The sequence below is a fragment of the Marmota monax genome, unplaced genomic scaffold, assembly GCF_021218885.2.
Source record: "Marmota monax isolate L192 unplaced genomic scaffold, Marmota_monax_Labrador192_F-V1.1 WCK01_AAM20220418_F8-fsc00090, whole genome shotgun sequence".
Classification (NCBI taxonomy): Eukaryota; Metazoa; Chordata; class Mammalia; order Rodentia; family Sciuridae; genus Marmota; species Marmota monax.
In genome coordinates this window covers 5183878-5197714 of record NW_026695219.1, presented here as the reverse complement: position 1 = coordinate 5197714, position 13837 = coordinate 5183878, and the positions used below count along the sequence as shown (strand labels likewise).

Below are 13837 nucleotides of genomic sequence, written 5' to 3'. Positions count from 1 at the left end.
TAAAAAAGTTGACTTAGAATGACAAGGCTTAATAAGTTCTGATGTTAGATTCCAGGCAACCCTGGACCATTTTAATTCATGCAAGGTTTTTAGTATTTTGACCAATAAATATTTCAAATGTTCTCTGAGCCTTGTTCAGCTAATCTCATGACAGAAGACATTTTCCAAATGTAATTTCTAAAAAGAAATCCTGGAACAGTATTGTTTATTTACAGTTATCACTTAAACTTTTTCTATCTTATAATCATTGGTGGTTTAAAATGTCATATTCTCAAGGTTGGTGACAATTATTTTTAGTGCATGAATACTAAATAACAAGTTTGGTCAATTTTTTCTGGGAAAAACATACATCAGGTACTCTATAGTCACCTGTTTCTAACAATTTATTTGTCTAAAACCAGCAAGTAAAATATATAAAGCTTCTTATAGAAATAAAAATCTATTTCCCCTGTTAAAAGCAGCCAGCATGCCCAATATAGTACGTGTTATGAAAAGAAGAGCCAAAAGTGTAGACCTAGAAAACCTGGATTTGAAATACAAGTTGTACCTCTTTAATTGCTTGATGACTTTGAATAAGTGACTTAAAAATCAAATAGCTTTATTTCTTTTTGATTTATGAACTAGAAATAAAAAAAAATACTTTGGAATTTTATTGAGACGATTAAGTGAGAAATAATGTATATAAAACCTTAATGTAGTAAAACAGCTCATATTTGCTAAAATAATTGCTTATTGGTTGACTATTTTAAAAATAATTTTTGTGAAGGGTATAATGTAAACTTTCCTTATTGACCTAAACTGCCAAAGATTTAAGGTTTCTTTTCCTGTTCTTCTAAAGGTGACCGAGTGAGCTGATTCTAATGGGTCTCTTCATTTAGCATGCTGTATCTTAGTTAAACCAATTTTAAAATAAAGTGTTTTCTTCTTCTCCTCCTCCTCCCCTCCCCCTCCTCCTCCCTCCCGCTCCTCCTTTCTTCTTCTCCCTCCTTCTCCTCCTTTTTCTTCTTCTTCTCCTTTTTCTAATAAAGACTTAAATATTTCTTTATAGCTGTAACAGAAACCTTTTGAAATCAGGCTACTTTATTTGGAATTAGAATTCCTGGAATGAAAAGAAAAATATTTATACCGTTTCCTTAATGTTTCAAACAGTAAGAGAGTATTTTCCAGAAAGATCAGAATCAAGTTATGACAGGTCATCGTTATTTATGACTTTAGTGAAATTATTTGGTTGTATGTAATCTTCCAAAACTCATTATTTATTTTGACAGTTCTTTATAAGTGGGCTTTTGACTTTATAGTTTTCTCCAAAGGGATGATTTAAAAAAAAAAAAAAAATTGTGAATATAATGTTCTACTACTTTCCCTGGGAAGTAAAGGTATTCTTAATTTTAGAGCTGTTGTTTTGAAACCAAGAATGTGATTAGGGCTTCAATATTTTTTTTCAAATTACGTTATTAGAACTTATTTAAACATATATACACACATAAGCTTAATGCATGTATTTTTCTTCTAGAATATTTATTACTAATGTTTTCCAAGGTATTCAAAATGGAACATTTAGGTATTGAAGAAATATATAAGATTTGGGGTGAAAAGATCATAAGGTAAATTTTTTTTCTAAAAGAGAGCAAACATTAAAATATTAAAGTTATTTTATGAGAAAAAAGACAGTTAGATGTGATAAATTATATTGTGTTTGAAGTATTCCCTAGTTTGAAAATTTTATTTTTAGATTCAGTCTATCTGTATACTTACATTGTGATGAATAAAAGAAGCATTCCATATTCCCTGAAGTTTACAAAACAGGTAAGGAAGCTTCACATGAAACAAATCAAAACATGATAAAATGCAAACATATGGGATATAAATTTTAAGTACAGTCAATTTTCACAGGTAGGGTATCTGATCTGGAATAATTAGAAAAAATCTTGGATGACTAGTATCTAAGTAAAAAGAAAGGGTAGTGTTTCTAAATCCCAAATTTAAGAAAAATAGGAAATGGTTAGGGTTTAGTAAAGAGATATTTACCCATAGAAAGTACTCATAGTTTTTAGTGATAAGGAATAAAATTTTAAACTTTTTTTTTAAGAAAGGTACTTAATTATGAATAGTTTAAAAGTCCAGCTAAGGAATTTGAATTCTGTCCTGAAGTTAGCAGAATGTAATTATGAATAGTTTTGAAAGTCAGGCTAAGGAATTTGAATTCTGTCCTGAAAATAGTAGAATGTTTTTGAGGAGGAGAATGATATATGGAATAAGAATCTGAGTAAGACTAATCTGGCTGGTAGTACATAGGACAACTTGGAGAGGCAGAAGGCTGGAGAAGGGGACCATCTGGGAGGCCATTTCAGTGATCCAAATTTTGGTTATAAGTTTCAGGTTGGGTGTCAGCACTGAAATGAAAGGATGGTTGCAAGAGAAATGAAGGAACTGTTAACATGAATGTTGATGGCTTGGCCATGTGGGTTGAAAGAGATGAATCAAACAGGAGATTTTTTTGAATGATTAGGAAAATGATACAGAAATTAAATGAATAGAAAATCTATAGTGTCTAAGTAATTTCAGCTTGGAAGATTTAAAAAGAATCATACACACAAACACATACACACACACACACACACACACACACACACACTTTCTGCTAGGTTGAGAATAAGATAATAATAGGACCTCCAAGGAGAGACACCAGTTTTGCCACATGGGGATGGAGGTTAATCAGAAGGGCTGCAAAAGCCATAAGAGACCCTTCCAATATCAAATCCAAAGTCCTTAACAACTTATTGAAGATCTTTCTTTTTTACGTCTCCTCTTTACCCCCCTTGGTTTACAGATCTTAGTTGGGGCTGGAGGTATATCTTGGTGGTATATTCAAAACTCTGGATTAGATCCCAACCCCCCGCCCCCCCCCCAAAAAAAAAAAAGTAGAAGAAGAAAATCTTGGTTTTATTTGCTAGAATTGGGCAGCAGTTCATTCCATAAAATAAGTGTTTCCTCACTGAGGATTTTTCTACCTGTTACAGATCAGTTAATCCATATCAGTGTGTTAACCTGCTGATTAGGTTAAGAGTCTCATAATCATTTCACATCTGAAAATTCTTGCATTGTTTAACATGTAAGCTTTTGGCGGGGAATACCTTCAATCTAAGTCATAACATAGTCAAAACTTAGCTTCAGCATTATCTAATATGAATTCAAATTCAGATTTACCATTTGCTGTCCAGTGGAGTTTTATACTACCATTAAATATGATGATGAAAATCTATATTTATTGAAATGCAAAATATCCACAACATGTAATGTAGTCAATTATGGTCATTTTTAAAAAGTACTTTGAAAAGATCTGAAGAATATGCATTAAAACATTAACAGTGGTTATATTTGGTAGGATTATGGTTAATAGTTTTTGCCTTATTTATGAATTTTTTTTATATTAAGCATGGATGATTTGTATAATGGGAGTAAGGAAATAGTTCAAAAAATAATTTGTCTATAAAACAATGTGAATTTATTAGTGTTACAAACATGTACTTAAAATGGTTAAAGTGTTAAATTGTGTATATATGTTATATATATTTGTTATATGTAGTTTACCATACTTTATAAAAGGCCCATGACAATAATATTGCAAAAAAAATTAAAAATGAAACCAATATGTTTAATTCCATATTTTAAGTCCATTAAATGTTTGTCTGCCTTTTAAAATTCTCTGAGCTAATGCTTCATGTCAGTTTTGCATTTTAATTTTTATTCCAAAATGACTATAATGTGATTTTACTTGAAATTTCACCTCACCGAGGATATTCCTAGAGAAATTATTTTACTCTTAAGATTGTGTTTGTTTCATGAGAGGCAGAATTTGGTGGGCAGTCATATAGGAAAATAGTGCTTTAGTTAGCTTTCACATTGCTGGGACCAAAATACTTGACAAGTACAACTTACAGGAGGAAAAGTTTATTTACAGCTCACTGGTTTATTTACAGCTCAAAGGTTTCAGTTCAGACAGGTGAGGCAGCATATGGTGGAAAGGACTTGGCTAAGGGAAGTTGCTCCTGTCATAATGAGGGAGGGAGAGGGAAAGGCCCCAGGAAAGATGCACCTCAGTGACCCACCTCTCTAGCCATACCCCTGCTGCCTACAGTTACCACCCATTCAGTCCATTTAAGCTAGGATGGTCCAATTAGGTCATAGCTCTCATAATCATTTTACCTATGAATATTCCTGCATTATCAGGAGCTTTTGGGGGATACCTCACATCTAAACCATAACAAATATGAATGAGTAAAATGCTGGCTCTAAAAATGTGCTTTTGGCAAATAGTGGTATCTGTGGTGACCATATTCATCAAAGAAAATGTGTTGTTTTATTAATATGTCATAATTTCTTCTTTTTTTCAAATTCAGTTTAAATCCACAAATATTAACCCATGTATATACAAAAGTAGTAAGGTTTATGATAAAATTTTAGAATTTGGAATATGGATCATAAGTGAAAAACATCTTCTCATATAAAATATAGTATTAGAAACCTGATTCCACCTTCTTATTTATTGAATTTCTTCTATTATAAAATCTAGGAACTTACTTGTTTTTTTTTTTTCCTGTTTCCTCCTGTGGGGAAAAAAAAATACATTGTCTCAGGGTAATAGATTCAGACAAAAATAACTGAAAATGTTGAGCTGGATTCATACAGTCAGTTTTAGGAATCAGTTTTCCATCAGTAGTAATTGATCAGTTTTATTGGTGTTAACGTAATTAGTATTGCAGAGTGTATGACCCAGCAGTGAAAGACCCCAGAGGCTCTGCTGCCTTTTATTTTGCTGTCCTGACTATCTTGCTTCCCTTCAACAACTTGTTCTGAACCAACTCTTTCTATATCCCTAACTAGGTCCTAACTGGAGAAGTAGGAATGCCATGGAACAGAATCCTGATAGGGGATAATCCATATCCCCGTAACCCTCAGTGGTCAGATCCAAAAACAAGCATACTAGGTGCTCTCATTCCCCTTAAACTTTGTTACCAGGTGACAATTATTCTTGGTTTTGTCACTGTGGGGAAAAGGCGTCAGAGATAGGAGAATGGCCATGTTAAGAAATGGTATGGGGAAGAGGTAGAATAGGGACCAAACTGTCCCATTTCACAAAAGATTACTGATTTTATTTATTTATTTAGCCATAATGGGGATCAAACCTGACACTTTGTGCATGTTAGACAAGCACTCTACCTCTGAACTACATCTTTAGCCCAAGTATTATTGATTTTTTAAAATTAATTAATTAATTTCAATAAGGTATATATGACAGTAGAATTCATTTTGATTCATTGGACACAATTACAGCACAACTTTACATTTGTATGGTTGTACCCAATATAGTGTCACACATGTGCAGTCATACGTGTACCTAGGGTAATGATGTCTAATTCATTCCACATCTTTCCTGCCCCCATGCACCCTCTGTACCCTCCCTCCTCTTTGCCAGAAGTTCCTTCATTTTTCCCATGCCTACCCCTCCCGCTTATGGATCAGCATCCACTTATAAAAGAGGACATTCCGCCTTTGGTTTTTTGGGATTGGCTTACTTCGCTTAGCATGATAGTCTCCAGCTCCATCCATTTACCTGCAAATGCCATAATTTCATTCTCTTTTAATACTAAGTAATATTTCATTGTGTATATATACCACAATTTCTTTATCCATTTATCTATTAAAGGGCATCTAGGTTACTTCCACAATTTAGCTATTGTGAATTGAGCTGCTATGAACATTGATGTGACTGCGTTACTATAAAAGTAAAAGACCTCTACAATGAAAACTACAGAACTCTAAAGAAAAAAATTTAAGAAGACCTTAGAAAATGGAAAGATTTCCCATGCTTTTGGATAGGCAAAATTAATATTGTCAAAATGGCCATACCACCCAAACCACTATACAGATTTAATGTAATTCCAATTAAAATCCTAACATCATTCCTTATAGAATAGAAAGAGCAATCATGAAATTCATTTGGATTATTGATTTTTAAAAGCACTTTTCCTAGCATTATAGTCTTTTCATATTTGGATTTAGATAGACCTAGGATAAATCCTATATAGTTTCTAATAAGTTGCTTGTTTCAAACAAGTTATTTAGCAGATTTTAGTCTTTTAAATTTGCTCATTTATAGAATGAGGATAACAACACTTTTTAGGTTTGTCCTTTGGGATGAATGATCAATGTGTAGGAACTACTTAGTGGGTGCAGTGCCTTGAACATAGTAATTACTCACCTGATCTCCTGCTGGAATTACTTTCTACCAGGGCATTCACCTTACCTAAGGCACCTTGTGCAGCCACCATCTCTTTTTGTCTCTAGATAGTGAAAACATTAAACAGAAGAAGGAGAAAATGTTTTTGTCTCCATTAATGAATATCCAGTGTTATTTTGATTTATGGTCATTATAACTGACTGTGGGAATTATTTTATAATGGATTTAATGGACTACTATTATACCTTTTTTTTTTTACATTGAATATTGGGAGAATTTATTTTTGAAGAATAAAATTAGTATTATAAAGATTAAAGGTTGAAATCTAAACAGATAATCTCCAGAACTTTGTTTTGGGTGTGTCTGTTTTTTGATCTGGTATATTGCAGTCCTGCTAATTGACTTTCAAGTTTGCAGAGTAATTTTAGCTTTGAATAAACTTTTGTCATCTGTGATTCAGAATGGTGTAAAGTAAGCAGAGCATTTGAAATTCAGCTTGATTTTCAAGTTTCTCAGGAGAGCAACTTGTGTAACTAGTATAACTGTTAAAGTACCATTGTAACAAATAACCAAAAATATCACATTGATAGAATAAAAATTAGTTATTTTGCATTTTATGTAAGAATACTTTACTGATGTGTATTAAAGGAGTCCAGAATTCACAAGCATTTGATTAATAACATTAAGAATCTCTATCCAAAGCTTCCAACTTCTAAGTTTTAAAGTGGTCTGGTCTGATTTGGATTCTTTACGTAACCAAAAGAAAAATGTTCTTCTAAGGAGTATTGTCTAATGCTCTTTAAGAATCTCTTTAATACCCTTTAAGAACAGAAATATTTCCCAGTGGCTCAGGAGGCAGACAGAGGCAGGAGGATCGCAAGTTCAAAGCCAGCCTCAGCAATTTAGCCAGGTGCTAAGCAATTCAGTGAGACCCTGTCTCTAATAAAATACAATAAATAGGGCTAGGGATGTGGCTCAGTGCTCAACTGTCCCTGAGTTCAATCCCTGGTACCCCCCAAAAACAAATAAAACAAAAAGAATAGAAATATTCAGATCAGCAACCAACATGATCTAAAAACTTGGAACGTTTTTTTAGTATCCTTTTTTTTTCCCATTTTTACAGAGCTAGAAAATGTTTTCATAATTCTTATTATGGCTTATAAACAAAATCCCAACCTTTTTCTATATGCTGAGTCATTTGTTGGTATCTTTTTTTTTTTCATTTTACAGAGCTAGAAAATATTTTCATAATTCTTATTATGGCTTATAAACAAAATCCCAACCTTTTTCTATATACTTTTTCTATATACTGGGTCATTTGTTTTAGCATGGTAATTTAAAATTTCAACTATGTTGTATTCAGCTTCACAGATTACTCTTGTTTATGTACAGCAACACACCCTAGGATACTGTGATAGAATATTCTCTTCTATTGGTAGGACCCAGCTACCAGTGGGAATATCTTGGTAGCCACTTCTCTTTTCTGTAGTCTCAATCTAATGAGCATTATTTAGAAATTCAATTTTCTTGCAGAGTATTTTATACTAAGACCTATAAAATATAGATTTATTTCTATTATGCTATTTGTAATTACACATAATATTTTTGTTAGTCTGGGGACCTTATAAGGACCTGATTAAAACCTTCATGGTATTAATAAAGTACCACTTTGTAATGACATGAGTAGAATAATTAATAATAGAATATGATGTGTTAGTTGGTAGTTTCTTCCTCAGTTTTATATTCCCAAATTCTTATATAATGTTTGGTCCAGGAATACTATTTCATATATTGTTGAGTCTACAAATACTTAGCAAATTTAGTTAAAACATTTGAATTGTGCATTAATGCCTTGGTCATCATGTTAATTATTTTAATATTTTTTCCAAACTACCCCATACATAAATACATACAAATATTTGATTCTTTTCTAGACAGTGTATTTCTGTGGTCTGTTGAGAATGATAATTAAAATAAATTACCATTGTTTGTAGCAGCTTTAAAATAATAATAATTGAGACTTACCTGAAACCTGATAGTATTTTAAACAGCTTTTTAAATTCTAATGTTGAGAAGTTTTTTAAATTATAGCACTTAAACCTCATTTAGGTGTGGTGCTGAAAATAGACTTCCTTTTAAGTTTTTTTTTTTTTTAATTCCTGATAGTGCTTTTAAAGATGAGAATTTATAGACGTAAAGTACTTTGACTAGGAAAACACAGTTGATAATGTATGATGAGACCAGTGGTACAAAATAGAAGATACAGAGGTAGACTCACATAAATACAGGTATCTCATACTAGACAAAGGCACCATAAACATACATTGGAGAAAAGATAGCCTTTTTAACAAATGGTGCTGGGAAAACTGGAAATCCATATGCAGCAAAATGATGTTAAATCTCTCTCTCTCACCTTACACAAAACTCAAAATGGATCAAGGACCTGTGCCTAATAGAAGAAAAAGTAGGTACATATCTTCATAATGTCAGATTAGGACCTGACTTAACAAAACTACTTAAAGCATAAGAAATAAAATGAAGAATCAATACATGGGATAGATTCTAACTAAAAAGCTTCTTCTCAGCAAAAGAGAAAATAATGCGAAGAGAGAGCTTACAGAATGGGAGAAAATCTTTACCACGTGCACATCATATAGAACACTAATCTTCAGGGTATGTAAAGCACTCAAAAAACTTAACACCAAAAATAAATAAATAAATAGCCAACCCCATCAATAAGTAGTATTTTAATTTCAAAGTCTGTTTTCTTAATTACTTCTAAATTATGACAATGGGAACATTAAATAAAATGGATGAACCTGAGCTTGGATGTTCTTTCCTTTTCTGCTCTGTTCCACAGGGCTCTCTGTAGTATTTCTTTCACACCTGCCCCTCTTATAAATGTTTTGTCTTTTGTTGTTTGCATTAAAAGCTGGTCAGTCAGCTAGGCACTGTGGCGCACACCTGTAATTCCAGCCATTTGGGAGACTGAAGCAGGAGAATCACAAATTTGAGTCCAGCTTCATCAACTTAGTAAGACCCTGTCTTGAAATTAAAATAATAATAAAGGAGTAGGAATGTTAGCTCAGGGGTAAAGGACCCCCGGGTTTAATCCCAGTACAAAAAACAAAAACAAAGCCAGTCGATCAATAATTATTAACTATGTACCTTTATGTAGTGTCCCAGTCTTAGGTACTGTAGGAAGAACTATACAACTAAGTCCTAACTTTTAAGTAATTTGATTACAAGATCAAAATAACATATATACAGGACAATATAGTGAACTACCAGCTGGAAATTTAATAGGATTTCTTTAAAAAGAGGGAAATGAGAAGTAATAATGGGTTTCAAAGAGAGCAAGTCTACTGGGCAAAGTGGGTCGTAGGAATTTTGGTGGCTCCTTATTGGTATAAATGGGTATAGTGTCCAGTATTTTAAAAATTTGATATTTCAAATACCACAAACTGACCTACTGTATTTGGTATTTTTAAACTTTCATAATTCAAAAAATGTGTAACTTTGTTGTACAAGGTTTAATTATGATAGAATGGATTTTTATAATCTATTAATTGTATTACCTTTTCCTTATACACATCAAAGTTCTCCTTTCCTTCCAAACTCATTTTAAATTCCTTGGTTGATTATCTTAATCACTCCCTTGCCTTGCTGCTTCTACTCTTTTCCATTTATTTTTGTTGTTGTTGTTGTTGTTGTTTTGTCAAACTTTACTGGTTAAAACAGTCTGCTTAAATTCTGTTCTCAGTGTTCCCCACCCGCACCCATGTAGTTAAGTATATCTAGGGAATAATAAACAACTATGATCTCTGGTAGTACTTTAAATTCTTGAACATTAAGTCCAAGTTGCCCCTTAATGTTCCTCATCTGTTTGCTCTTCCATTTTCCTAGAATGCTGTTTCATATTTTCTTTTTTTCTCAAAGCCCAAAAGTCTCCTCTTTCAGTTCTGTTCTTAGTAGATGACTTTGTATCCTAATTCACTGAAAAAATTGAAGCAAGGAGAAAATAATTTTTACCAGCTCCCACTTGCATCTATACCCTTAACTTCATTTGGGTCCTTTTATTCTATCTGCTCTCCTGCTCCATCACTAATCTATCTGTACTTCTGACTAGAGCATCCTTTCTACTTGTCCAGTAAATTCCATTTCTCCCTGTTTATATAAGAAAGTTGCCCCAGAAATTCTCATTTTTCGTGTATCATCAAAATTGTTGGATTTTTTTATTCCCAGAATTAATTCATTTGGAAAATATTGAATGTTCACTGTGTGTCAGGCACTGAGAATATGTCAGTGGAGCTTACATTTTAGTTGAGGAGACAGACAATAAACAAGAAATATACTGTTTGTCATCTCATAAAAGTAGAGCAGATAAAAAGTTGGGGAGTCATGTACATGGGGTCCAGATTGTATTAAAAAGAATTCCCAAGGTAGGCATAAATATGAAGATTAGAATTGATCTACCACTTGAGGGAAGGCAGGGAGTCTTCTGTGGGGATATGTGAGGGAAAAGAATGCCAGGCAGAGGGCATAGCTTACCAAAAAGCCCTCAGCTGAGAGTACATCCCATTGTTGGAAAAAAGAAAAAAAAATGCATGGTTGAAGCCATGGTAACTGGCAGAGTGGTTTGAAAGAGTAAGGGGGAGGAGGTTAGAAATTTAGTGGGGTAAGTGGGAGGACAAGATCATGAAGGATCCTAGGTGAACTTTTTCAAGGCCTTTGTCTTCTATTCTCTTTAAATAATTTTTGTATGTATTTTTAGTTGTTGATAGGCCTTTATTTTATTCATTTATTTGTATGTGATGCTGAGAATCAAACCCAGTGCCTCACACATGCTAGGCAAGTGCTTTACCATTGAGCCACAACCCCAGCTCATGCCTTCTATTCTTAGTGAACTGAAACATATAGAATATTGTTGAGGATGTTCATTTTAAGATTTCTCATTGTTGAGGGTAAATTGAAATGAGGAGCAAGGGAGAGCTGTTCTGAAGTTTTGATAGAGAATAATGGCTTAGTCTGAGGTAGTGCAAGTGGTGACAAGTGATCAGAAACTGGATTATGTTTTTCCAAGTAGAACCAGAAGGATAGCTGGAAGGAATGAACATGATGTGAGAAGAGAGGACTCCAAAGGGTTCCAAGTTTTTGGCTTTAGTTATCGAAAAGATGGAGATTTCATCATCTGAAATGGAGTAAGTCATCATGGAGGTTGGCAGAGAATACAGGGTAGGAATGATCAGGAGTTCCTTTTTAGGACATGTCAGATATCTCACACAGTTACTATTTTTAAATAACATATGTGGACTCTCAATATCTGAGCAGGAAGATTCTAGTTTTATGGCAGTGAGAGAGGTTTAGGCATTGGGCAGTGAGAATCTGAAATAGAATGTCACCAGTGGAAAACCCAGGTAAAGGAAAGTATTAACCAACATCAAAAAAGAAGATCTCTTTCCATGTTTCAGTCTAGGTGATGGGAAAATGAAGAAAGCCAGGAAAAAATGGATTTAGGGGGAAAGATAATCGGTGGTTTCAGATATGGTACTAGTAATTCAACAAGATAGAAATGTTCTCTATATAAGTAAACATGTTTGTCTTTTGGGGGTTGGGGCAGGATGAAACCCAGGGGCTCAGTCTGCCACTGATCTATGCCCCTATTTTCTGATGTGTATTTTAAGATGGTGTTCCAGTTGGAATAAAGTTTGAATTTTGAAATTGACAAACTAAAAGGGGATGGCTAAAACCATGAAAGGTTATGGAAAAGAGAATAAAACTAAGTAGAGAAACTTGGTTGAATTATTTTTTTTTCAATTTAAAGAGTCAATAAAGAATTAGTCTATTGTGAGTAATTACTTGGACGTTAAAACCAAAAATGTTGTGGTAGTTAATGGTTGTTAATGCTGGAGTAGATAGTTGTTAATGATGGAAAAAGGACAAAACAGATAAGCACTGATGAATTTGTCAACTAGGAATAGGCTAATTTCTTTCAAAAGCATAGACAATCCTACCTTACCATCTCTGGGTATCTATGATCATTTATCTTCTAAAGTTCATTTCAAATATACATCCATTAATAATAGCTGGTGTTTATTGAAAGTTTATTTTTTGTCATGTATTATGCTAAGTATTACATGAATTTATTATAAGTCCCAGTGTTAATTCTGTGATAGAGGTACTTTTATTTTTTCCCACTTGTTATTGAAGACCAGAGAAATAATTAACTTGTCCAAGGTTGTATAGTTTCTGGCAGAAAAAGAAATTGAATTAGGGACACTGGTTTTAGAATCTATACTTTTATCTACAACACTATTCTTTTCTCTGAAGTCTGCTTAGCTTCTTTGACTGGCTTTACCCACTGGATACCTAAGAATTGTAGGCAGTATATTTTATCAGAAGGTAGGATAAAATGAAATCCTCTTATATAGATAAAAAATGTTATAAGACTATGCTAAGTGAAAAATGAGGGGTACAGTAATAAATAATGAGACTATAGATGAGGAAGTGGTGTTGTAAAATGGAAGGAGCAGAATTTGATCTGGACCTTAAAGAATGGGTATTACTTTGACTACTAGAGATAACATGGGTGGGATAAAAAGTTGTGATATACTACAGATAGTAGTAACAGCTGGAGCAAAGGTATAAATATAGGAAAGAACAAATTGTGTTTTGTGAAAATTAAATAATCCAGATTAGCTGATTTGGCGGAATGGCAGTGGGTTAAAAAGGAATACCAATGTAAGGTTGTGAATAATTTTGAGCAGAGATCCATGGAAAGCTGTGAGGTTGCGCTAGGTTTTGTTTAAAACAGAACTCTGTAGTTCTGCTTATTTCATGGTGTAAATATGTGTGTATATATTAAAGAAATATTTTATTTTCTTTCTAGAATGTCAGTTAATGAAAACAGAACGACCAAAGCCAAACACATTTATTATCAGATGTCTCCAGTGGACCACCGTTATAGAGAGAACATTTCATGTAGATACTCCAGAGGAAAGGTAAAAAAAAACTTGTTTTCTTCGTTTTATGAAAAAGCAACACTCAATCTAAAAGTGTATTTGTAGCTGAGTTCATCATTTGTAAATATATTTATTAAATATATTTGCAAAATGCTATAGTCTATTATTTAGGTTCTGGAATAATACATGTATAACTGTGGTTCACAAAATTGTAAACTGAACCTCTAGGAATGCTGGAAGATATACTTCTTCAAAGAATACAGAATATTTAATGATTAAAATAAAAACTAAAGTATTTTTATGATCATACTGTCTTTTTTAAAAAAATTAATAATTGTGTTAGTATTGGAAATCAGGCATACAAGTGATAGTAAAAGGTTTTAAGTATCTTGTGCTTCTAGATTAATTCCAAGTAATTGCCTGGAGAATTCATTGAGAAGGTTTTTAAGATTTGTTATAAGCTCAGTGGTACAGGTATGGGATGGGAGTTATACTTGGATTAATAGCATTGCTATCATCTTTGCCAGATCAAGTAGCAGCAACACATCAGGAACTAGCTCATCAACTCCATCAGGACCATATTTCCATTGTCCTCATCTGTAGTCAAGTTTTGCACTCACCTTCCCACCTCCTT

General features: G+C 33.1%; 1 protein-coding gene across 10 annotated transcripts in view; it reads left to right on the top strand.

The window, feature by feature from the left end:
- Akt3 (AKT serine/threonine kinase 3) overlaps positions 1-13837 on the top strand; it is a 273567-nt gene that overhangs the window by 130321 nt on the left and 129409 nt on the right. For all 10 annotated transcript variants that reach the window (XM_058575178.1, XM_046432495.2, XM_058575175.1 and 7 more), the window contains one exon: positions 13131-13242. In XM_058575178.1, the coding sequence (XP_058431161.1) occupies positions 13131-13242 (112 nt within the window). The remainder of the gene's footprint in view (positions 1-13130; positions 13243-13837) is intronic.